The sequence below is a fragment of the Salvelinus alpinus genome, chromosome 15, assembly GCF_045679555.1.
Source record: "Salvelinus alpinus chromosome 15, SLU_Salpinus.1, whole genome shotgun sequence".
Classification (NCBI taxonomy): Eukaryota; Metazoa; Chordata; class Actinopteri; order Salmoniformes; family Salmonidae; genus Salvelinus; species Salvelinus alpinus.
The window spans coordinates 14,190,019-14,217,128 of record NC_092100.1 but is presented as its reverse complement, the minus strand read 5'-3'; the positions used below and the strand labels follow the sequence as shown (position 1 = coordinate 14,217,128).

At 42.7% G+C, this 27,110-nt stretch overlaps 1 protein-coding gene across 1 annotated transcript; it reads right to left on the bottom strand.

Annotated features, from left to right (window-relative positions):
* Window positions 1–6,583: 6,583 nt before the first annotated feature.
* Window positions 6,584–26,607, bottom strand: LOC139539528 (SUN domain-containing protein 1-like). Its single transcript, XM_071342572.1, has 13 exons — window positions 26,310–26,607; window positions 16,799–16,901; window positions 16,563–16,699; window positions 16,123–16,398; window positions 15,807–15,878; window positions 15,380–15,528; window positions 15,191–15,244; window positions 15,051–15,101; window positions 12,714–12,787; window positions 12,253–12,385; window positions 11,428–11,931; window positions 11,143–11,232; window positions 6,584–10,761 (listed from the first exon to the last, which is right to left on the bottom strand). Exons 1-13 carry the CDS (start codon window positions 26,326–26,328, stop codon window positions 10,639–10,641), a joined length of 1,785 nt encoding a protein of 594 aa, XP_071198673.1. The 5' UTR covers window positions 26,329–26,607; the 3' UTR covers window positions 6,584–10,638.
* Between the last annotated feature and the right edge of the window lie 503 nt (window positions 26,608–27,110).

Genomic DNA, 27,110 nt, shown 5'->3' with positions numbered 1-27,110 from the left:
GTACGCTCCCCACGCTGCACTTTGGTCTACTTCTCTCAACGGCCGTGACACAGTTGTTTTAAGTAGTTGAACACAATGGGCGCGTTTCGAGCGGATCACTTGGTCACTGCTTTTCAAAGTGTGTTGCATTATGTGATAAAAATTGTCTGACTTGTGCCTACATGTCGACTGCATGACCGTTACAAAAATCATGTGATCAAAGGTCATAAGATTTTGACTGCAGTTGCTTTTCACCAACTCCATCCGGCAGCCATCGCCTGCATAGTGGGAGGCTCTATTGTCAACCAATCATTCGAGTATTTTTGTTTGACTCACCCAAACGTGAGCAAAGACAAGACTGGAACAGGAACCAAGTTTGTTGCAACTCATATATAGCTGGTTACAGTGGATATACAAATGCATGTGATATTTGAGGCTCTCTCTCACTAAATGATTGTACACACATATATATATATATGTAACATATATTTACAGTTTGTGAGTGATAAGGGTTGGAGACATTAAAGAAAAACATTTATAAATGTTGGCAAACACTGCCATGTTGATCTGAGCCTTGCTGTTAGAAAACCACATTAGTGTCCGACTTTTGGCTGTTGCAGAGGCACCTCCCCTGACTTCACTCCTCGACTTTTGTCTACAGTTGGTTGTTTTTAGCCTTACCACTCAAATGTGCCCCTTGACTTCACATTAGGACAGTGAAAGATTTAACAAACCTAAATGTCATTAAACCAATTTGTGATAGGACGTGAACAGGTGCACACTTTAGCGGGTATGAGGATAGAACTGGCATACTAATTCCAGTGGTTTAAGACTATGGGGTGTGTTAAACCGAACCCCCATATTACTTACAGTGCTTCAAAGTATTCACACCCCTTCATTTTTTCCCACATTTTGTTGTTATAGCCTGAATTTAATGATCTAGACACAGTACCCCATAATGTCAAAATGGAATTTTGTTTGTAGAGAATTTTAGAAATGAATAAGTTAAAAGCTGAAATGTCTTCAGTCAATAAGTATTCAACCCCTTTGTTATGGCAAGCCTAAATACATTTAGGAGTAAAAATGTGCATAAATCACATAAGTTAAATGGATTCATTCCGTGTTCAATAATACTAGTTAACAGGATTTTTGAATAACTACCCCATCGCTCTACCTCATACAGACGTCCCCTGAATGCTTATCCGCTAGCCTGCTAGCCGCGGCACGCTAGCTGTCTAGAGAACATTGGACTGTTAGCTTAAGAGGCCCATTGGACAAATTCTTTGGCAACTATACCTATTTTGCCAATTTGGCCTGGTTTACCACACGGAGCCCTGCTGATCCGTCTGCCGACGTAACAACACGAGGGGGCCACAACAGACTTTCTTCCATCGCGACGTCCCTTAAAAACGTATTGTCAATAGGGGGGCGCTGTTTTCACTTTGGAAAGTATCGTGCCCAAATTAAACTGCCTCGTACTCTATTCTAGATCGTACAATATGCATATTATTATTACTATTGGATAGAAAACACTCTCAAGTTTCTAAAACTGTTTGAATTATATCTGTGAGTAAAACAGAACTCATTTTGCAGCAAACTTCCAGACAGGAAGTGAAAAATCTGAAAACGAGGCTCTGTTTCAGGGCCTGCCTATTCAATTACCTAATATTTATCGATATGCATGCACTTCATACGCCTTCCACTAGATGTCAACAGGCAGTGGAAGGTGGAATGGGGTGTCTAGCTTGATCTGAGGTCGAACAAGAGCTCTTGGAATGACGTGTCCAGAATTTCCTTTCTCTACCTAGGCGCGGGAAGCACCTCCATATTGTCTTATGATAAGCGTTCGGTATACACGGCTAATATCTCCGGCTCTGTTTTTATTTGATACATATTAGAAAAACATCATAAAGTAGGTTTTTTCAACCGAGTTTCATCAGTTTATTCAACGTTTATTGGGACTTTTGGAGTTTTCCGTTCTTTGCGTCGAGAGAAACTGGGAACGTCATCAACATTGGCTAGCATTGTGGCACGAATTCGACAGGAGAAAAGGACATTCTAAAACCAAACAACGATTTATCCTCGACCTAGGACTCCTTGTACAAGATTCTGATGGAAGCTCAACAAAAGTAAGAACAATTTATGATGTTATTTCGTATTTCTGTGGAAAATGTTATTCCTATTCTCTGCCATTTTGGCGGGCGCTGTCTCGCAATAACGCAAGCTGTTTGTTATGGTAAAGTTATTTTTTTAAATCTAACACGGCGGTTGCATTAAGAACCAGTGTATCTTTCATTTGCCATACAACAAGTATTTTTATGTAAAGTTTATGATGAGTTCTTTGGTCAGATTAGGTGAGTGTCCAAAATAGCTCCGGACATTCTGGTGAATCATGCTACATATTCACAATGTATAACCACGGTTTGCAGCTCTAAATATGCACATTTTCGAACAAAACATAAGTGTATTGTATAACCTGATGTTATAAGACTGTCATCTGATGAAGTTGGTCAAGGTTAGTGATTCATTTTATATCTTTTGCTGGTTTTTGCGAATGCTATCTATGCGGTGAATAAATTTGGTTGTGTGTTTGGCTATTGTGGTAAGCTAATATAATGCTATATTGTGTTTTCGCTGTAAAACACTTAAAAAAATCGGAAATATTGGCTGGATTCACAAGATGTTTATCTTTCATTTGCTGTACACCATGTATTTTTCATAAATGTTTTATGATGAGTATTTAGGTATTTCACGTTGCTCTCTGTAATTATTCTGGCTGTTTTGGTGATATTTTTGATGGTAGCTGCAATGTAAAACTATGATTTATACCTCAAATATGCACATTTTCGAACAAAACATAAATTTATTGTATAACATGTTATAAGACTGTCATCTGATGAAGTTGTTTCTTGGTTAGTGACTAATTATATCTATATTTGGTCGGTTTTGTGATAGCTACCTATGCGGTAGAAACATGGTGAAAATATGCGGTTGAGTCTTTGGCTATTGTGGTTAGCTAATAGAAATACATATTGTGTTTTCGCTGTAAAACATTTTAAAAATCGGAAATGATGGCTGGATTCACAAGATGTTTATCTTTCATTTGTTGTATTGGACTTGTGATTTCATGATATTTATATGCTATTATTTACTTGTGGCGCTATGCTAGGCTATGCTAGTCAGCTTTTACTGATGAGGATGCTCCCGGATCCGGGATGGGTGTTAAGTAAAGGTTAAAGGCCCTTCTGCTAGCTTGCTAGACCAGGCCCACTAGCTGCCTGAAGCCACTCACTGGACTCCTATGATCACTCGGCTATGAATGCCTCTCCCTAATGTCAATATGCCTTGTCCATTGCAGATTTGGTTAGTAATAATTGCCTTATTTCACTGAGGAGCCTCTAGCCCTGCTCAATACGCCTTAGTTAACACTTTAGTTCCACCTCCCACACATGCGGCGACATCACCTGGTTTAAATGATATTCTAGAGACAATATCTCTTAATCGTCCCTCTATGCACAGGTTTACACCCACTGTATTCACATCCTACCATACCTTTGTCTGTACATTATGCCTTGAATCTATTCTACCGTGCCCAGAAATCTGCTCCTTCTACTCTCTGTTCTGAACGTACTAGACGACCAGTTCTTTTAGCCTTTAGCCGTACCCTTATCCTACTCCTCCTCTGTTCCTCTGGTGATGTGGAGGTTAATCCAGGCCCTGCAGTGCCTAGCTACACCCCCATTCCCCAGGCTCTCTCATTTGTTGACTTCTGTAACCGTAAAAGCCTTGTTTTCATGCATGTTAACATTAGAAGCCTCCTCCCTAAGTTTGTTTTATTCACTGCCCTAGCACACTCTGCCAACCCGGATGTCCTAGCCGTGTCTGAATCATGGTTTAGGAAGACCACCAAAACCCCTGAAATTTCCATCCCTAACTATAACATTTTCCGACAAGATAGAACTGCCAAATGGGGCGGAGTTGCAATCTACTGCAGGGATAGCCTAAAGAGTTCTGTCTTACTATCCAGGTCTGTGCCCAAACAATTCGAGCTTCTACTTTTAAAAATCCACCTCTCCAGAAACAAGTCTCTTACCGTTGCCGCTTGCTATAGACCACCTTCTGCCCTCAGCTGTGCCCTGGACACCATATACGAATTGATTGCCCCCCATCTATCTTCAGAGCTCGTGCTGTTAAGTGACCTAAACTGGGACATGCTTAACACCCCGGCCATCCTACAATCTAAGCTTGATGGTCTCAATCTCACAAAAATTATCAATGAACCCACCAGGTACAACCCCAAATCCGTAAACACGGGCACCCTCATAGATATCATCCTAACCATCCTGCCCTCCAAATACACCTCTGCTGTCTTCAACCAGGATCTCAGAGATCACTGCCTGCATCCGTAATAGGTCTGCGGTCAAGCGACCACCCCTCATCACTGTCAGACACTCCCAAAAACACTTCAGCAAGCAGGCCTTTCTAATCGACCTGGCCCGGGTATCCTGGAAGGATATTGACCTCATTCTGTCAGTAGAGGATGCCTGGTTATTCTTTAAAAGAAGCTTTCCTCACCATCTTAAATAAGCATGCCCCATTCAATTTTTTTTTAACCAGGAACAGATATAGCCCTTGGTTCACTCCAGACCTGACTGCCCTTGACCAGCACAAAAACATCCTGTGGCGTACTGCATTAGCATCGAATAGTCCCCACGATATGCAACTTTTCAGGAAAGTTAGGAACCAATATACACAGGCAGTCTGGTTTCCGAGCTGGTCATGGGTGCACCTCAGCCACGCTCAAGGTCCTAAATGATATCATAATTGCCATCGATAAGAGACAATACTGTGCAGCTGTATTCATCGACCTGACCAAGGCTTTCGACTCTGTCAATCATCACATTCTTATCGGCAGACTCAACAGCCTTGGTTTCTCAAATGACTGCCTCACCTGGTTCACCAACTACTTCTCTGACAGAGTTCAGTGTGTCAAATCGGAGGGCCTGTTGTCCGGACCTCTGGCAGTCTCTATGGGGGTGCCACAGGGTTCAATTCTCGGGCCGACTCTTTTCTCTGTATACATCAATGATGTTGCTCTTGCTGCTGCTGATTCTCTGATCCACCTCTACGCAGAGGTATACCATTCTGTATACTTCTGGCCCTTCTTTGGACACTGTGTTAACTAACCTCCAGACGAGCTTCAATGCCATACAACTCTCGTCCCGTGGCCTCCAATTGCTCTTAAATACAAGTAAAACTAAATGCATGCTCTTCAACCGATCGCTGCCCACACCTACCCACCCGTCCAGCATCACTACTCTGGACGGTTCTGACTTAGAATATGTGGACATCTACAAATACCTAGGTGTCTGGTTAGACTGAAAACTCTCCTTCCAGACTCACATTAAGCATCCCCGAACCAAAATTAAATCTAGAATTGGCTTCCTATTTCGCAACAAAGCATCCTTCACTCATGCTGCCAAACATACCCTAGTAAAACTGACTATCCTACCGATCCTCGACTTCAGCGATGTCATTTACAAAATAGCCTCCAACACTCTACTCAGCAAATTGGATGTAGTCTATCACAGTGCCATCCGTTCTGTCACCAAAGCCCCATATACTACCCACCACTGCGACCTGTATGCTCTCGTTGGCTGGTCCTCGCTTCATATCCGTCGCAAAACCCACTGGCTCCAGGTCATCTACAAGACCCTGCTAGGTAAAGTCCCACCTTATCTCAACTTACTTGTCACCATAGCAGCACCCGCCCGCAGCACGCGCTCCAGCAGGTATATTTCACTGGTCACCCCCAAAGCCAATTCCTCCTTCGGCCGCCTTTCCTTCCAGTTCTCTGCTGCCAATGACTGGAACGAACTGCAAACATCACTGAAGCTGGAGACTCATATCTCCCTCACTAGCTTTAAGCACCAGCTGTCAGAGCAGCTCACAGATAATAGGTTTATTCAGAGAGAACAAATCATGCGGGGCGGTTGATGGTTGATGTTCATGCGCCCCTGTCCCCTGTGATTCTCTCCACAAAACAAAGGGACAGGATGTACTTTATAACCCATCCCTAGCCTGTGGTTGACTTGGTTGACAATTACAACTCCTTGCAATAAAACTGTGCCAATGACCAAACAAGTATCCTATTTCATGTTGGACCAATGAGAGCGTGCCACACGTAGCTATGAGTTCAGGACTGACATTCCTAACAGACGTTGAACTGAAAACCAACTATTTCCATTGATAATTCCCTATTGAACGTTACTACTCTATTGACTTTTAGTACTCTTGACCTCTCGTTCTGTCTCTGCGTTGTGTATTTATCTTCAAAATATTCTTATACTTCTGTAAATGAGACATGTGCAAAAAGTAATAAAAACAAGTTTTCACCTTGTCAATATGGAGTATTGTGGGTAAATGGGTGAAACATATTTTAGTCCATTTTTTAATTCAGGCTGTAACACAACAAAATGTTGAATAGTCAAGAGTAGTCAATAGTCAAAAGTCAAGAGGTATGACTACTTTCTGAAGCCACTGTAGCTTTACTTTAAAGCATTGCTGAGCAATTTGAGTTAAAATAATCAGTTGATAAAAGCAACAGGGTTGAGAAGTTTTATTTGTCACTCCAATGTCTATAACACCTTAAAGAAGAAAAAAAACGTAGCAGAAGCGCTTCAGGTATTCCAAAACAACCACAGGTGCTCTTTGAGGGGAATAGGAATTGAAAAGCATATGGGAAAATTATAACATCAAATAAGTGATAAGTGGCATAAACAATCAAAGTCAAGGAACCTGATGGGTTGGAAAGTTAGGAAGCCTTTCATTAATGGGCTACAACATTATTAAAATACACTAATGCGTATCGGCTTAGTCCTTCATCAGGGTGTCTGATACAAAGTGAGTCAAGGCTATATAACTGCATCTCCTCCATTTTGTATCAGACGCAGTAAGCCGATACAATTTCAATAATGATGTAGCCCATAAATTAAAGTATTTTTTTACTTTCAAACCCACACGAGTGCCTGGACTTGGATATAACAGTCCAAGGGAAGACTTCTGCAGTCATTTTACATTACCCTACATTAATTACATGGTACAATATTGATGCATTATCAATGACCTGATCTATAGCAAATAAATATCATATATAGACCACTGAGTATTTGAAAAACTCATAAATAACACAATGTCCTTCATTCAATTATGTTTGATATGCACATGGTTAAATAAATACAAACCAATATCATGAGCATTATGTTCACCTGTGCTGTATTCAGTTGGGTACAATGTAGCAACAATTTTGCAACACAAAACAATTCTGAATTCTTTAACAACTTCAGGTACTATCTTCCTGTTTCAAAATGTTTTATCCCATTTCATGCCAATATAAACACACACCTGGTTAAGTACAGTATGTCCCAATTCTAAACATCTGATCATGTACCTGTCAAAATGCCACTCTGTCAAAGAGCACTATTGCAGAAAAGTAACCAAAATAAATGTGTACGTTCAATTTCAGAGTATATGTCATACACATTCAGTATGCATATATATGTCCCAGTCAAAAGTTTGGAAACACCTACTCATTCCAGGGTTTCTTTATTGTTACTATTTTCTACATTGTAGAATAATAGTGAAGACATTACAACTATGAAGTAACACATATGGAATCATGTAGTAACCAAAAAAGTGTTAAAACAAATCAAAATATATTTGAGATTCTTCAAAGTAGCCACCCTTTGCCTTGATGACAGCTTTGCACACTCTTGGCATTCTCTCAACCAGCTTCATGAGGTAGTCACCTGGAATGCATTTCAATTAACAGGTGTGCATTAAAAGTTAATTTGTGGAATTTCTTTCCTTCTTAATGTGTTTGAGCCAATCAGTTGTGTTGTGACAGGGTAGGGTTGGTATACAAAAGATAGCCCTATTTGCCAAAAGACCAAGTCCATATTATGGCAAGAACAGCTAAAATAAGCAAAGAGAAACGACAGTCCATCATTACTTTAAAGACATGAAGGTTAGTCAATATGGAACATTAAGAACTCTGAAAGTTTCTTCCAGTGCAGTTGCAAAAACCATCAAGCGCTATGATGAAACTGGCTCTCATGAGGACCGCCACAAGAAAGGAAGACCCAGAGTTACCTCTGCTGCAAAGGATACGTTCATTAGAGTTACCAGCCTCAGAAATTTCAGCCCAAATAAATGCTTCACAGAGTTCAAGAAACAGACAAATCTCAACATCAACTGTTCAGAGCAGACTGCGTGAATCAGGCCTTCATGGTCAAATTGCTGCAAAGAAACCACTACTAAAGGACACCAATAATAAGAAGAGACTTGTTTGGGCCAAGAAACACAAGCAATTGACATTAGACCGGTGGAAATCTGTTCTTTGGTCTGATGAGTCCAAATTTGTGATTTTTGGTTCTAACCGCCATGTGTGAGAGGCAGAGTAGGTGAACGTATGATCTCCACATGTATGGTTCCCACGGTGAAGGTGAAGCTGGTTGAGAGAATGCCAAGAGTGTACACAGCTGTCATCAAGGCAAAGAGTGGCTACTTTGAAGAAACTCAAATATATTTTGATATGTTTATCACTTTTTTGCTTACTGCATGATTCCATGTGCTATTTCATAGTTTTGATGTCTTCACTATTATTCTACAACAATAAAGAAAAATCCTTCAATGAGTAGGTGTCTCAACTTTTGACTGGTACTGTATACATGAATTATGATAATGCGCTAGCATGGAGGAAGTTGTAACCATATTTTCCGCATTTGGCTTCCGTGTTTTAAAAGCATTCGAAAATGAGGTGGATACATAGCCAATCATTTCAGGTATTGAACTACATTCCTATGGGGAAATTATTTACTTATATTCTGTTGTATTTGGACAAACTTAAAATTGACCCAGCGTTAAGTATGATGTTTCACTGCCGTAACATCAGAAAAACATAATACCTAAAAAAAATGCTATTGAGAGCTAATCACACTGTATGGGTCCTTTTTGTGATCAGTCTTTTGTTAGTCTGTAGCTACCACTGCTGCAAATAATACTGTAATTGTAAATATGATTTAAAACATGAAATAAAAAAAGTTCCTGATTATTTTCATCAAACACTAGCAAAAAGTACAAAGTTAGTTTTTTGCTATTTACAAATGTTTAGAATGCAAAAAGCGTGACATTTAGTCATCATTGCTTTGAGGTGAAAGTTATTCAAGTATTGCAGTAAAATTGGTAAGAGAAATTATGTATTTATTTTTTATGATTTGTACCTTGCATCTGAAAAAAATGCTAAACGTGCGTACACTACTATTAAACTGATCAAAATTGGTAAAAATACAAATTAAGACTTAAAATAAAACAAAAATAAATGCTGCAAGCCATGTAAACTAAGCTGTATTTTTTAGTTCAGACAATACGTTCCAGGCCTCCCGAGTGGTACAGTGATCTAAGGCACTGCATCGCAGTGCTAGCTGTGCCACTAGAGATTCTAGGTTAGAGTCCAGGCTCTGTCGCAGCCAGCCCGACTGGGAGACCCATGGAGCGGTGCACAATTGGCCCAGCTTCATCCGGATTAGGGAAGGGTTTGGCCGGCAGGGATGTCCTTGTCCCATCGCGCACTAGCGACTCCTGTGGCGGGCCAGGCGCAGTGCACGCTGACACGGTCGCCAGGTGTATGGCGTTTCCTCCGACACATTGGTGCGGCTGGCTTCCGGGTTAAGTGGGCATTGTGTCAAGAAGCAGTGTGGCTTGGTTGGGTTGTGTTTCGGAAGACGCACGGCTCTCGACCTTCGCCTTGCCCATATGGGAGTTGCAGCGATGAGACAAGACGGTAACTACCAATTAGATACCATGAAATTGGGAAAAAAGGGTTTAAAAAAAATTATTACATGTAAAAGACAATACGTTGCAACCTCTGTGCGCCTGTCTATTTCTCTCTAGTCTCTATTATTATAAAGGGCATTGAAACACCAGTGCATTACCAAATGCAAAGTAGAAAGCATCTACAATCATATAGTTCATCCTGTAATAGGAAGCCTATTGGCAAGGTGCGTCGAGACTTAACCATTCAGACCAACAGAAAAATAATTTACAAGCATATTACATCCAATTCTTATCGTACTAATAAAATACATGAACAATACATCTTGATACTTGCAAAATATACATCCAACAACGTTCTTTTTAACCATAATTAAACCTTTGTATATCATTTTAAGACACAGATAAAATTAAACAAAATAAGAGCCCAGTAACACAGGAGGGATTGTCATAAACACACATTCAAAGTACAATCTGAAATCTTTGTCCGCTGTGGCCGGGCGTTAAAATGCAAACAAATAATCGATGCTCAAAAGCATACACACGCACACAAACAGTTCAATTTGAAACTCTCAAAAACTCATCCCCACACTTATTAGCCACGTCAATACCTCTTCCAGAAATGAAACTGCAAATTGTAACTTAAACCCCTGCTGACCTCTGACCTCACACCCGGCAGAAGCCAGTTTAGGAAGCCATCCAGATTACGCCAAATAAATACATTTATTTAGAATGGTCCGTCATAATGTTGAGATGCAAAAAGAATGTTGCTCCGATATGAAAGCGAAGCCTCGGAGGTCTGCGGTTGAGGTGGACGGTGAACGCCTCTCACTTGGAGGAGGCCGCCATGTGTCCGTGCACACGGAAGCGGTACACGCATGTGTACTCCAGGTGACCCCAGTTACTCTGAACGCGCAGCTCCACGAAATAATAGATGGCCCTGGTAGGGTTCTGACAGAGAGAACAGGAAGGGTTAGAACAAGCAACACAACTGATGACTGAATGGAGGGTCAACAGTAGCTACTAGCTAGGTAGTTAGAACTTCGTTCTATGGTCCTGGTCCAGTTCTATTCCAGGCTTATTTCAGCTATAGTCTGTTGCATAAACATCGAGCCCGACTAATGTCTCACGCCCCCCAAAAATAACCTAGTAATCCTAACCAGAGGTCGTATTCACTAGGCACCAAATGGAAGAAAAACTGAAAGAGGGAGGGACTACCTGAACTTGTCCAATAAGAAATGCTAATTTTCTGTAGCAAATTGTTTTGCTTCATTTTGAAACGGTGTGTACTAATGAATACAACCGAGGCAAAGTTTAAATGATGGGACTCACAGGCAGTTGGAAGGTCTGGATTGCCCCTCCGTGCTGGTCATAAGTGAAGGTTCCCAGCCAGGTGCCGTCTTCTGTCTCAGTGGACATACCCTGCACAGAGAGAGAAAGAGATGAGACCGATTTTTAAAGACAGAAATTAGTCATCAGCGTTAAAGATATTCACCATACTGCTCTAAACATCTCTGTAGGAAATCTTCAACAGTAGATTATGTAGATGTGGCTCTGGGCAAAAGTTGTGCACTGAATAAAGTGTCAGGGAGGAGCTAGAGGTCACAGATGACTCACGTAGACAGAGAAGTCCTTGGGCGCGCTGTCGATGCGTCCGGTGGGCGCGTTGGAGACCGGCAGGTGCTCCAGTGTGACGTGGGTAACGTGGGCAGGATGAGATAGGGCGATGACCAGGGTGCCCTGCGCTCCGTGGAACGCCCAGCACTTCCCAGCTTGCACCGCCTGGCCCTGGATAACAGTGCGGGGGTTCTCAGAGGGGTACCAGAGGGGTACACCCAGGAAGGACACGCATGCCGAGCGGGTACGGTACGTCTCGGAACACCGTGTGCTCACAACACTGGCACCTTGGGACTCCAAGGCAAAGTCTGGCATCCTGTCAGCCAATAGGGGACTGCAGTTCTTCACAACCTCTTTCACCATCTGTGGCTCATTCTGGGGCACATTCTCATGCAGCCATTTGGCCATGGCCTCTTCGAGCTCAGGGGTCAGGTGTGTGTTGGCTGTGGTGGGGTTGGGAGCTGGAGGAGGCTGGTTCTGAACAGAGTAGACCTGCTTCCCCAGCTACACAACACAGACAGACCACATCCATTAGGTTAGGAAGGCTCATCAATTACTGTGTCCCAAACGGCACCCCATTCCCTATATAGTGCACTACCATAGGGCTCTGGTCAAAAGTAATTGTAAGTCGCTCTGGAGGAGAGCGTCTGCTAAATGACTAAAATGGGAAATGTAGTGCACTATGTAGGGAATTGGGTGCCATTTTGGACTCAGCCATTCACATTTGAGTTATTTAGCACCATCTCTTATGCAGAACCACTTAAGAAAGTGCAAAAGTTCAGTGCTACAAATTTGACTTGAGTTTGCGTGTTTTGTGTACATTACCGTGGCACTCTGGTCCTCCAGGGCAGCGACTCTCTGCCTGACGTGTGTGTGTTGGTCCTTCAGCTCGCCCACCTGACTGGTGAAGCCGGCAGTCTGCTGGCTCAAACGATGCTCCCAATCCAGTGGATTCACACTACAAAAGAAAAAAAATAGAACTTAATTGTCCAGTGAGAAACAGAGATATTTATTTATCTTCAACCCCCTGAGACAGCAAACTCACAAAACATTTTAAAAGGCTAAGTTAAGATTGTCTTAAATCCAAAGTTTTTTTTGCAAACAAGGTTTGGACATTAGATTGGTTAACAGAAAAAGTATGGGAGTATGTTTTCACTCCTTTCAAATCTTCCCAAGTGCCTAGGGAGCATGGGACAGGAGCTAGGGCTAAGGACAGGAGGTAGATGCTAGGAGGTAGGGGCAGAAGCTAGGGGGCAGGTTCTGGATTGGGCCGGCCACACACTCACCTGTCCACTCTCACTCTCACGTCCCTCATGTCTGTTCTCACGTCTGCCAAGTCTGTCTGCAGTCTCTCTACCATCTGTTGGGATAGACGAGCACAAAGACTCCATCTCAACCATATACGTAAATATACAACAATTCTATAGAACAAAACATACATATATACAGTACCAGTCAAAAATATGGACACTCCTACTCAGTCCAGGGTTTATCTTTATTTTTACTATTTTCTACATTGTAGAATAATAGTGAAGACATCACAACTATGAAATAACACATGGAATCATGTCGTAAAAAAAAAAAAAAAATGTTAAAGAAATCAAAATATATTTTACATTTTAGATTCTTCGAAGTAGACACCCTTTGCCTTAACTCTTGGCATTCTCTCAACCAGCTTCCCCTGGAATACTTTTCCAACAGTTTTGAAGGAGTTGCCACATATGCTGCGCTCCCGAGTGGCGCAGCGATCTAAGGCACTGCATCTCAGTGCAAGAGGCGTCACTACAGTCCCTTTTGAATCCAGGCTGAATCACATCCAGCCGTGATTGTGCGCCGCCCTTATAGGACTCCCAATTAACTCAGCGTCGTCCGGGTTTGGCCGTCATTGTAAATAATAATTTTATCTTAACTAACTAGCCTAGTTAAATAAAGGTAAAATAAAAAAAATAGACTGCTTTTCCTTCACTCTGCGGTCCAACTCATCCCAAACAATCTCAATTGGGTTGAGGGCGGGTGATTGTGGAGGCCAAGTCATCTGATGCAGCACTCCATCACTCTCCTTCTTGGTCAAATAGCCCTTACACAGCCTGGAGGTGTGTTGGGTCATTGTCCTGTTGAAAAATAAATGATAGTCCCACTAAGCGCAAACCAGATGGGATGGTGTATCGCTGCAGAATGCTGTGGTAGCCATGCTGGTTATGTGTACTTTGAATTCTAAATAAATCACAGACAGTGTCACCAGCAAAGCCTAGAAGGCCAGCATCCTGGAGTCGCCGCTTCACTGTTGAGACTGGTGTTTTGCGGGTACTATTTAATGAAGCTGCCAGTTGAGGACTTGTGAGGCATCTGTTTCTCAAACTAGACACTCTAATGTACTCGTCCTCTTGCTCAGTTGTGCATCGGGGCCTCCTACTCCCCTTTCTATTCTGGTTAGAGCCAGTTTGCGCCGTTCTGTGCCGTTCTGTGAAGGGAGTAGTACACAGCGTTGTACGAGATCTTCAGTTTCTTGGCAATTTCACAAATGGAATAGCCTTCATTTCTCAGAACAAGAATAGACGGACGAATTTCAGAAGTTATTTCTTTGTTTCTGGCCATTTTGAGCCTGTAATCAAACCCACAAATGCTGATGCTCCAGATACTCAACTAGTCTAAAGAAGGCCAGTTTTATTGATTCTTTAATCAGTACTACAGTTTTCAGCTGTGCTAACATAATTGCAAAAGGGTTTTCTAATGATCAATTAGCCTTCTAAAATTATAAACTTAGATTAGCTATATAATACTATTTTGATGATAAACACACAACGCAGAGGATGAGGACGAGAGTACTAAACTAAATAGAATACTATTGTCAACAGGGAATTGTCAATGTAAATAGGAGTTGGTTTTCAGTTCAACAGCTGTTTAGAATCTGTGGAATGTCAGTCCTCAACTCAGAGCTATGTTCTGTACATTGAGTCTGGAGCATTTGACCATTGGCCCAGTTGTACTGCAAGGACTTCTGATTGGTCAACCCCAAGCTAGGTTGGGGGCTTATACATGACATCCTGTTATTTGCTCTGTGGAGAAAAGCTGAGGATAACAGGGGGAATGAACATCTACCTCCCAGCATAGCATCTATGATTTGTCCTTTTCAAATAAATACATTTTTCTCCCCGATTTGCTTTGGGGTTTGTGTTATTGAAGAATAACAACTGCTAACAGCTAACACATTGTGCCATTGGAACACAGAAGTGATGGTTGCCGATAATGGGCCTATGTAGATATTCCATTAAAAATCAGCCGTTTCCAGCTACAATAGTCATTTACAACATTAACAATGTCTACACTATATTTCTGATAAATTTGATGTTATTTTAAATGGATTTTTTTTGTTGCTTTTCTTTCAAAAATAAGGACATTTCTAAGTGACCACAAACTTTTGAACGGTAGTGTGTGTGTGTATATATATTATATAAAAAAGAAAACACTATTTCCCAAATACTGCACTATTATAGAGCCCTATAAAAGGAATCCCTATTACACTACTACAGACATCTATAACCGAAACCCTGTTCTCCATACTAGACTGTTATAGGACCTTATGACACCCCATTCCACATAATACTGCACTATAGAGTACTCACCTCGGTTACAAATTTCTGCTTGTCTTCCTTCTTAAGAATTTCTATTTCTCTCTGCGGGAGAACACGTACACAAGTCAGTTAACCAAATAAATACACCCAAATGCAGTATAGTTTGTGCATTCTCTCTTTGTCTCTCTTACCAGGATGGTGTTCATCTTGTCTTCCAGAGCAGAATGAAATACCGAAGCTCCATCCTGCAGAAAGAGTTTCAACAAACAAGCTATTAATTGTACAATCCAGGAGTACACATGCAGAGCGTCAATGCAGCATCCTACCAAATCAAGAGAACGAGAGATTATTGCCGGGTATGTGGTCCCATCAGATCCTACCATAGCCTTGACAGGCGGAGTGAAGACAGGTGGCGTAGTGAAGACAGGTGGCGGAGTCGGGGAGATGACAGCTCGGTTCAGGGTCATAGTGATAGCATTCAGGGCTGAAGTCAGGGTGGCCCATACCAAGGGGGCAAGGTGCCAGCAGCCTAGCAGAAAGGGGTAGAATAGACTTGAATACACTAAGGAGCACATTATCATACAGGACAGGCTACACAGACAACATTTAGAACATTTTTGCTCGTCAACAATGGGTGTGTGTGTGTTGTACTTCGGTTATTTAAATTGTCAGTAAGTACTATGGTTAGGCATGTCATCTGTGGACAATGTACTGCTGGCACCAATAAAGTAACAGTGCTGTTGGTTCTTTTCATGGAAGTTCTATAGAACTATAGACTGTCTGATTCTGTGGTGTGATGTCACTCACCGAAGGTCAAGAGGATGAGGAGGATGGCAATTAGAATGGCCTTCCTCACATCGACCGGGATAAACGGAGGGGCTACAGGAGGAGACAGAGAAAAAGCTAATGCTAACAAACAAGCTACAAGCATAGAGACCGGCTAATGCTACGCTAGCACACACACACACACACACACACACACACACACACACACACACACACACACACACACACACACACACACACACACACACACACACACACACTCACTACTCACTCACTACTCACTCACTACTCACTCACTACTCACTCACTACTCACTCACTACTCACTCACTACTCACTCCAATTGGCACTAGCACTTGTCCTGTTAGTGCCAGATCTCTGGCTGGCGCTAACCCTTTGTTCGCCTAAGGAGGAGTCTCCAGAGTATCCTCTGTAACGTCTTGCCTCTGAAGAGGAGTAACCAGAGCTGTCTATGGCGCTGCTCTTGCTCTGGGCCTGGTTCAGGCCGGTCTGGCAGGACGAGAAGCCCCTGGGGCTAGGAGCCAGGTTCAGGCTGGGGGCTGGGGCAGGAGGTTCCTGGAAGGTCTTCCTCCTCTGAACCAAGCTTGAGACCCCTGAAGGGCAGGGGGTGCGGGGACAAAGAGAGAGAGACGGTTAGCTATTATGGCTATTCAAAACTAACTACAACCATAGACAAAGAGGCAGCTGCAATACAAAGCTATACTGTACAGTGTATACAGTATAGGCCTGTGGATGCAGGAAGTGGTGTGAACCGTACCAATGTAGTCCTCAGCATTGATGGGTGGCTCCACTGTACTACCCTTGCTGCTAGCGGTGCTAGCCACGCTGTTGGCCCGGCTGGAGGTACGAGAGGCCGCCACTTTACGACCACCTGTCTTCCTCTTAGTAAAAACCCTGAGAGAGAGAGAGAGAGAGAGAAAGGGCTTTGTTAAAGCAACTTTGTCAGGCCTACTGTATTAGGCTATACGGTACAACATGAAACACAAAACACACCTCACGGGGCTCTCCCTGTAGGAAACTGAGGAGGACTCGTCATCGTCCGATGACTGGTGGTAGTATCCCCCTAAAACCAGCCTCATACTGCGCCGCGACATGTCTGACAGAGAGAGAGACAGAGACAGAGACAATACCTCATACAGGATACTGTGTTATACTAACTGCTTTAACTTCTCTGGGATATGTGGGACGCTAACGTCCCACTTGGCCAAAAGCCAGTAAAAATGCGGAGCGCCAAATTCAAATAAATTACTATAAAAATCAAACTTTCATGAAATCACACACCAAATTAAAGCTACCCTTGTTGTGAATCCAGCCAACATGTCTGATTTCAAAAAGGATTTACGGCAAAAGCACACCGTGCGATTATGTTAGGTCAGTACATAGCCACAGAAAAACACAGCTATTTTTACAGCCAAAGAGAGGAGTAACAAAAAGCAGAAATAGAGATAAAATTAATCACTAACCTTTGATGATCTTCATCAGATGACACTCATAGGACTTCATGTTACACAATACATGTATGTTTTGTTCGGTAAAGTTAATATTTATATCCAAAAATCTGAGTTTAGGCGGGACGCTACTGTCTCACTTGGCCAAAAGCCAGAGAAAATGCAGAGCGCCATATTCAAATAAATTACTATAAAAATCAGACTTTCATTAAATCACACATGTAAGATACCAAATTAAAGCTACACTGGTTGTGAATCCAGCCAACATGTCAGAATTCAAATAGGCTTTTTGGCGAAAGCAAACGATGCTATTATCTGAGGATAGCACCATAGTAAACAGAGAGAGAAGTATATTTCAACCCTGCAGGCGCGACACAAAACGCAGAAATAAAAATATAATTCATGCCTTACCTTTGACGAGCTTCTGTTGTTGGCACTCCAATATGTCCCATAAACATCACAAATGGTCCTTTTGTTCGATTAATTCTGTCGATATATATCCAAAATGTCCATTTATTTGGCGAGTTTCATCCAGAAATACACCGGTTCCAACCTGTGAAACGTGACTACAAAATATCTCAAAGGTTACCTGTAAACTTTGCCAAAACATTTCAAACTACTTTTGTAATACAACTTTAGGTATTTTTTAACGTAAATAATCGATAAAATTGAAGATGGGATGATCTGTGTTCAATACAGGATTAAAACAAACTGTAGCTAGCCTTCTGGTCATGCGCCTCTAACAAACAGGACACAACGTGTCCCTGATTCAAAATGGCTGTACTTCTTCATTACACAAAGGAAAAACCCTCAACCAATTTCTAAAGACTGTTGACATCCAGTGGAAGCGGTAGGAACTGCAAGAAGGTAAATAAAAAAATTGGTTTCCCAATGAAAACTAATTGAAAAGAGAGTGACCTAAAAAACAACAACTTCTGAATGGTTTGTCCTTAGGGTTTCGCCTGCTAAATAAGTTATGTTATACTCACAGACATGATTCAAACAGTTTTAGAAACTTCAGAGTCTATTCTATCCAAATCTACTAACAATATGTGTATCTTATCTTCTGGGGATGAGTAGCTGGCAGTTGAATTTGGGTATGCTTTTCATCCAAACGTGAAAATGCTGCCCCCTATCCTAGAGAAGGAGGTGATAGCGTTAGCCCAGAGCTGGTGGTAAGAGAGAGGCTCTCTGACAGATGCTCTCCTGTATAATCTCTAATCCAGTTAATCTACAGCACCTCACACTGCTCTCTCATGCGCACCCCCCCCCCCCCCCATCCCCCAACCACCCACACACACCCCATTGTACAATAAAAGACATCTCAGTAATTAACGTTACAGTAAGGCCTGAATACTACACAGGCAGCATTGGCATAGTCATATGAAAAGGCTAGAGCTATCAAAACCAGATCTGCAAGGTGATTTGGGTAAAGCCTGACAAAGCCAGATCTGGTTAGGGATAAAACTAACCTTAGAATTTTTTTTGTGCGTACTTAGTAACTTACATATTACTCAGTGCAATGCTAACTGTGGCTGTGTAGGAATGAACTTCAACTTTCAAACAGCGCTAGCACGGATTAGCATTAGCTAACTGGCAGAAGGAGAGGTCAGTACAGGTGCATCAAAGCTGGGACTGAAAAGCAGCTTCGATCTCAAGGCCATCAGACTGTTAAATAGCCATCACTAGCCGGCTACCACCCAGTTACTCAACCCTCAGCCCTATATACATGGAATCACTGGCCACTTTATTAACGGAACACTAGTTACTTTAATAAATGTTTACATACTGCTTTACTCATCTCATATGTACAGTAACAGTCAAACGTTTGGAGTCACCTTCTGTATACCACCACTACCTTGTCACAACACAACTGATTGGCTCAAATGCATTAAGAAGGAAAGAAGTTCCACAAATGTAATTTTAACAAGGCACACCTGTTAATTGAAATGCATTCCAGGTGACTACCTCATGAAGCTGGTTGAGAGAATGCCACAAGTGTGCAAAACTGTCAAGGCAAAGGGTGGCTACTTTGAAGAATCCAAATATATTTTGATTTGTTTAACACTTTTTTGGTTACTACATGATTCCATATGTGTTATTTCATAGTTGATGTCTTCACTATTATTCTACAATGTAGAAAAGAGTAAAAATAAAGAAAAACCCTGGAATGAGTAGGTGCCCAAACATGACTTGACTTAATGCATTTCAATTAACAGGTGCGCCTTGTTAAAAGTAAATTTGTGGAATTTCTTTCCTTCTTAATGTGTTTGAGCCAATCAGTTGTGTTGTGACAAGGTAGGTGTGGTATACAGAAGATAGCCCTATTTGGTAAAAGATCTTGCCATAATATAGACTTGAACAGCTCAAATATGCAAAGAGAAACTTGAAGACAAAGGTCAGTCAATTCGGAAAATTTCAGTTACCTCTGCTGCAGAGGATAAGTTCATTAGAGTTAACTACACTTCAGATTGCAGCCCAAATACATGCTTTAGAGTTCAAGTTACAGACATCTCAACATCAACTGTTCAGAGGAGATTGCATGAATCAGGCCTTCATGGTCAAATTGCTGCAAAGAAACCACTACTAAAGTACAACGATAAGAAGAAGATACTTGCTTGGGCCAAGAAACACGAGCAATGGACATTAAACCAGAGGAAATCTGTCCTTTGAGTCCAAATTTGAGATTTTTGGTTCAAACCGCCATGTCTTTGTGAAACGCACAGTAGGTGAACGGATGATCTCAGCATGTGTGGTTCCCACCGTGAAGCATGGAGGAGGTGTAATGGAGTGGGGGTGCTTTGTTGGTGTCAGTGATGGAAACTCCTTCAAGACTGTTGGAAAAGCATTCCAGGTGAAGCTGGTTGAGAGAATGCCAAGAATGTGCAAAACTGTCATCAAGGCAAAGGGTGGCTACTTTTTTGGCTACTACATGATTCCATGTGTTATTTCATAGATTTGATGTCTTTAGGTTAAGATGGCGCCGGAGATGGCAGACGTTTTACGTGCCCCCAGCCAATTGTGTTTTTTTGTTTGCTTATTTACGCAAATACTTATGTCACTTATCTTGTACATAATGTTGCCGCTACCATCTCTTATGACCGAAAAAAACTTCTGGACATCAGGACTGCGATTACTCACCACGGACTAGCAGAATCCCCTTTTTCCTTACACTGCTTCCTCAGGAACAGGCCCCGATCCCCATGATCTGTGTGAAGAGGAGGCGGAAAAAGAGGGGCCGAAGGTCCAGCTGCCTTCTGAGAATTCGCAGGCGATCGAATAAACCTCCACTTCCTCCATTCTGCTTGCAAACGTGCAATCATTGGACCCCCAAAAAATTGACAAGTTACGCGGAAGATTAAACTACCAAAGGGACATTAAAAACGGTAACATCTTATGCTTCACAGAGTCGTGGCTGAACGACATACAGCTGGCTGGTTATACGATGTACCGGCAGGATAGAACAGCGGCGTCTGGTAAGACAAGGGGCGGCGGACTATGTATTTTTGTAAAAAACAGCTGGTGCACGATATCTAAGGAAGTCTAGAGCTATTACTCGCCTGAGGTAGAGTATCTCATGATAAACTGTAGACCACACTACCTACCTCCATCTCTATTTTTTGTAGCTGTTTACATACCACCACAGTCAGAGGCTGGCACTAAGACAGCATTAATGAGCTGTATTCAGTCATAAGCAAACAAGAAAAAGCTCACCCAGAAGCGGCGCTCCTAGTAGCCGGGGACTTTAATGCAGGGAAACTTAAATCCGTTTTACCAAATTTCGATCAGCATGTTAAATGTGCAACCAGAGGAAAAAGAACTCTGGACCACCTATACTCCACACACACAGACACATACAAAGCTCTCCCTCACCCTTCATTTGGCAAATCTGACCATAATTCTATCCTCCCGATTCCTGCTTACAAGCAAAAATTAAAGCAGGAAGCATCAGTGACTAGATCAATAAAAAAAGTGGTCAGATCAAGCAGATGCTAAGCTACAGGACTGTTTTGCTAGCCCAGACTGGAATATGTTCTGGGATTCCTCCGATGGCATTGAGGAGTACACCACATCAGTCATTGGCTTCATCAATAAGTGCATCGATGATGTCGTCCCCACAGTGACCGTACGTACATACCGCAAACAGAAGCAAAGGATTACAGGCAGCATCCGCACTGAGCTAAAGGCCAGAGCTGCCACATTCAGCGGGACTCTAACCCGGAAGCTTATAAGAAATCCCGCTATGCTTGCCGACGAACCATCAAACAGGCAAAGCATCAATACAGGACTAAGATCGAGTACACCGGCTCTGACGTACACCGGCTCTGACGCTCGTCGGATGTGGCAAGGTTTGCAAACCATTACAGACTACAAAGGGAAGCACAGCCGAGAGCTGCCCAGTGACACAAGCCTACAGATGAGCTTAACTACTTCTATGCTCGCTTCGAGGCGAATAACACTGAAACATGCATGAGAGCACCAGCTGTTCCGGAAGACTGTGATCAAGCTCTCCGCAGCCGACGTGAGTAAGACCTTTAAACAGGTCAACATTCACAAGGCCACAGGGCCCGATGGATTACCAGGACGTGTACTGCGAGCATGCGCTGACCAACTGGCAAGTGTCTTCACTGACATTTTCAACCTCTCCATGTCCGAGTCTGTAATATCAACATGTTTTAAGCAGACCACCATAGTCCCTGTGCCCAAGAACACTAAGGTAACCTGCCTAAACGACTACTGATCCGTAGCACTCACGTCTGTAGCCATGAAGTGCCTTGAAAGGCCGGTCATGGCTCACATCAACACCATCATCCCAGAAACCCAAGACCCACTCAAATTTACATACCACCCCAACAGATCCACAGATGGTGCAATCTCCATTGCACTCCACACTGCCCTTTCCCACCTGGACAAAAGGAACACCTATGTGAGAATGCTATTCATTGACTACAGCTCAGCATTCAACACCATAGTTCCCTCAAAGGTCATCAATAAGCTAAGGACCCTGGGACTAAACACCTCCCTCTGCAACTGGATCCTTGACTTCCTAACGGGCCGCCCCCAGGTGGTAAGGGTAGGTAACAACACATGCGCCACGCTGATCCTCAACACAGGGGCCCCTCAGGGGTGCGTGCTCAGTCCCCTCCTGTACTCCCTGTTCACTCATGACTGAACGGCCTGGCACGACTCCAACAGCATCATTAAATTTGCCAATGACACAACAGTGGTAGGCCTGATCACCGACAAGACAGCCTATAGGGAGGTCAGAGGCCTGGCCGTGTGGTGCCAGGACAACAACCTCTCCCTCAACGTGATCAAGACAAATGAGATGATTGTGGACTACAGGAAAAAGAGGACCGATTCTCATCGACGGGATGAGTGGAGTGGAGCAGGTTGAGAGCTTCAAGTTCCTTGATGTCCACATCACCAACAAACTAACATGGTCCAAGCACACCAAGACAGTCGTGAAGAGGGCACGACAAAACCTATTCCCCCTCAGTTGATTGAAAAGATTTGGCATGGGTCCTTAGATCCTCAAAAGGTTCTACAGCCGTAGGCGGTGTCAGAGAAAGGCCCCCCTGTATATAGCCTCGCTATTATTATTTCACTGCTGCTCTTTAATTACTTGTTACTTTTACTTTTATTTTTTTTAACTGCATTGTTGGTTAGGGGCTCGGAAGTAAGCATCACTTGTAAGATCTACACCTGTTGTATTCGGCGCATGTGACTAATACAATTTTGATTTGATTTACTATTATTCTACAATGTAGAAAATAGTAAAAATCCAATTAAAACTGTTGAATGAGTAGGTGTGTCCAAACTTGACTGGCACTGTATGTAATTTTCCCCATTCAGTTTCACACACAACCTTCTCACTGCACTAGCTCAGACCTGTTTTGATTGACAGTTTGCTGGTCCAATCAGAGAGCAGTGTGTGCGTTTCACTACCCAATCTGTTTTTTGCAAATGCGGTACTGTCTCTGGCTGCGTGGAGAGCAATCCACAGAGACAAAACCTGACAAGATAATTAAGTCAGTCTCAAGTCAAAGTTGAGTCCCGATTCTTGAGGCTCCAAGTCAAGTCTCAAGTTATCAAATTTGTGACTCAAGTCAGACGAGTGCAAGTCATGTGGCTCGAGTCCACACCTCTGGTAACTAGTACTGCAGAGAAGCCAAAATACAGGGTAAAGGCATGGCATAAGGTGTAAGAGGATGTGGTGTGTGGTGAGACAGGAAGTCAGACATGTGAGTGATATGCAAATTCAGACAACAGAGTTGCGAAAAAGGAAGATGGCCCACACTATCCGCAGCTTTGACAACACTACAGTAAACAACTAACAACAAGTTTAGGTTGCTAGGGCATAGAGCAGTGTATGTCCTTTTCCATGGTTACTGACAGACAAAAAGACACTGATGTACGTCAAGTGATCAAGTGGGATTGAGCCAACACCATGAGATTGGGTAAAAACATCCAGCCAGCCAGGTTCAAGTAGCCAACATTAATAGCATTCTCATTGTTATGCAATGGAGTCTGGAATACACTACCTTCCTCTGGTGTGAAAATAACCTTTAGCATCACTGAACATATTGTACCATAGGCTAATTCTCTCAAATCCTCTATTCCACTGAAAATGGCGTCTCTTGCCGTCTCAGCGCTTTATCCTGCTTCCCAATCCTCTTCTCATTACAATACCCTTCAGTTCCCTCCTTCCCTAAGCTCTCCTCGCCTCTTTCCTTCCCTGATCCTGCAATCTAATCAACCCCTCTCATCTACAGTGCATTCGGAAAGTATTCAGACCCCTTGACTTTTTCCACCACATTGTTACATTACAGCCTTATTCTATAAATTGATTAAATTGATGAAGCAAAAACAAGTTAGAATTTCTCAAATGTATTATTTGCATAAGTATTATTAACATAAGTATTCAGACCTTTACTTAGTACTTTGTTGAAGCACCTTTGGCAGTCATTACAGCCTTGAGTCTTCTTGGGTACGACGCTGCAAGCTTGGCACACCTGTATTTGGGGAGTTTCTCCCATTCTTCTCAAGCTCTGTCAGGTTGGATGGGGAGCGTTGCTGCACAGCTATTTTCAGGTCTCTCCAGAGATGTTCGATCAGGTTCAAGTCCGGGCTCTGGCTGGGCCACTCAGGGACATTGAGACTTGTACCGAAGCCACTCCTGTGTTGTCCTGGCCGTGTGCTTAGGGCTGTTGTCCTGTTGGAAGGTGAACCTTTGCCCCAGTCGGAGGTCCTGAACGCTCTGGAGCAGGTTTTCATCAAGGATCTCTCTGTACTTCGCTCCGTTCATCTTTCCCTCGATCCTGACTGGTCTCCCAGTCCCTGCCACTGAAAAACATCCCCACAGCATGATGCTTCCACCGTAGGGATGGTGCCAGGTTTCCTCCAGACGTGACGCTTGGCATGTAGGCCAAAGAGTTCAATCTTGGTTTCATCAGACGAGAGAATCTTGTTTCTCATGGCCTGAGAGTCCTTTAGGTGCCTTTTGGCAAATTCCAAGCAGGCTGTCATGTGCCTTTTATTGAGGAGGAGTGGCTTATGTTTGGCCACTCTACCATAAAGACCTGATTGGTGGAGTACTGCAGAGATGGTTGTTCTTTTGGAAGATTCTCCCATCTCTACAGAGGAACTCTGGAGCTCTGTCAGAGTGACCATCGGGTTCTTGGTCACCTCCCCGACCAAGGCCCTTCTCCCCAGATTGCTCAGTTTGGCCGTGCGGCCAGCTCTAGGAAGAGTCTTGGTGGTTCCAAACTTCTTAAATTTAAGAATGATGGAGGTCACTGTGTTCTTGGGGACCTTCAATGCTGCAGACATTTTTTGTACCCTTTCCCAGATCTGTGCCTCGACATCATCCTGTCTCGGAGCTCTACGGACAATTCCTTGAACCTCATGGCTTGGTTTTTGCTCTGACATGCACTGTCACCTGTGGGACCTTATATAGACAGATGTGTGCCTTTCTAAAATCATGTTCAATCAATGGAATTTAGCACAGGTGGACTCCAATCAAGTGGTAGAAACATCAAGGATGAGCAATGGAAACAGGATGCTCCTAAGCTCAATTTCGAGTCTGATAGCAAAGGGTCTGAATACTTATAAAAATGTATGGTTTTTTTTGCAAACATTTCTAAAAACGTTGTCATTATGGGGTATTGTGTGTAGATTGAGTTTTTTTTATTTTAAATAAAGCTGTAATGTAACAAAATGTGGAAAAAGTAAAGGGGTCTGAATATTTTCTTTTTTCGTAGCTAGCTACAAGCTACGAAAAAAGAAAATATTCAGACCCCTTTACTTTTTCCACATTTTGCTACGTTACAGCTATAGCCTATATAGCCTATAATTACGTGGGGACACAAATGCAGTCCACACACTACAAAAGAGCATCCTTAGACCTGACACACATACAGGAGAACAGCCGTATAAAATACACATAAACAAAGACACGTGTGTTTCCGTAACAGCTTGAAGCTGATCCTCATTAGTAAATTGGATGATGTTCCTCCTAGAACATCAGAGAGGAGAGTTAGGGTTTGAACGTTATGTGTTCCTGTTAAGGGAGTGGCAGGTCATGGAGGCATTGCTGGCAGAGCTAGCATGACTACTGCCATACACACAGCCAGGCTACATAAGAAAAATAGACCACAACACACACACACAGAGAGAGAGAGAGAGACCAGGAAAGAAAAAACCCGGCTGAGTCATTTTAAAGCAAACAGCACATAATTGCCATCTAAATAATAGGACGTGTTGACTGTGCCCCTAGAAGCTTGTAAACTGTTTCTCAGAAGTCTGTGTGTGTCAAAGATGAACTCATCAGTACGCGTTATGTTTTATCAACAAGATGCTGACACTTCAGCCGCCGTCTCACGGACACAAACAGCATCATCCCCATATGAGAAAAAAGTAATTAATCTGCCTTGCAAACTGTTAGTTATAGCACGTCACGAGTTCACAGCATAGCTACTGTAACTAGCTAGTACCATTAAACATGCATAAACAAACTTGGTGTGAACAAACGGATATATTTTGTCCTGACTTACCCGCTTCTTGGGTCGCCATCGTGGGTAAGGCAGAGGCAGAGCGCGAGCTCCTTGTCCCAGGCGGCGAGCTTTCAAATGTAACCCCTCTCAAATGGAACGATAACTTGGCTAATTGCAACCAGCAGCCCTATACATTTCCGAACAACAACTTAGTGACAGACAGGACGGGGTATAAAGAGCCAACCCCTTTGTTGGCTCTTCGTAACACTTTCACAAAAAAAATATGATACAGTATTTGCTAGCACAGGGCAAACGGGACTCAACCAGAACGTTGCTACTGACAGTTAGGTGGAGGAGGAGTCCGCGGGCCAGACAGACAGTTGCAAAACACCCTCTTATTTTGAGTTAAGGCTTCTTATTAGGAGCTCTCGTCTTTTTTACGCGTCACCCTGTGGCAATATCTGGTCAGCAACAGTTTTCCCCCCTTTCTATTGAATGATTAATTAATAATCGTGGCAACTTTCCTTTGCATCTTGCGAGGTGAAATCAATTAATAAAAGTATGGGAAAATAGGCTAAACATGCGCATATGATAAAACCAAGGACATGACATTTAGAAAATATTACCTAAATCTTGTATAATGTTCTCAGTCTAGTCAGTGAAGAAGATCCCTGACTCTGGTTGTTGTACCGACACTGTCCATATTACATCGACTAATGCCTGACGTCATAATCAAGTCTCAGAGAACTGATTATGAAGTCAAACATTGGTTGACTTTTAAAAAAAATACGTTTGCCTTGCTATCCTTACGTTTTCAAGTTAAAGTTTAATTAATTAATATAAAGTGCAATTTAATATTGA

What these genes read in the sequence shown, in the direction of transcription:
- LOC139539528 (XM_071342572.1), bottom strand. An exon ending in AGCAGAAATTTGTAACCGAG is followed by an intron (nt 12,788 to 15,050) that starts GTGAGTACTCTA and finishes CTATCCCAACAG; the next exon opens with ATGGTAGAGAGACTGCAGAC. An exon ending in TGGAGGACCAGAGTGCCACG is followed by an intron (nt 11,932 to 12,252) that starts GTAATGTACACA and finishes TGTGTTGTGTAG; the next exon opens with CTGGGGAAGCAGGTCTACTC.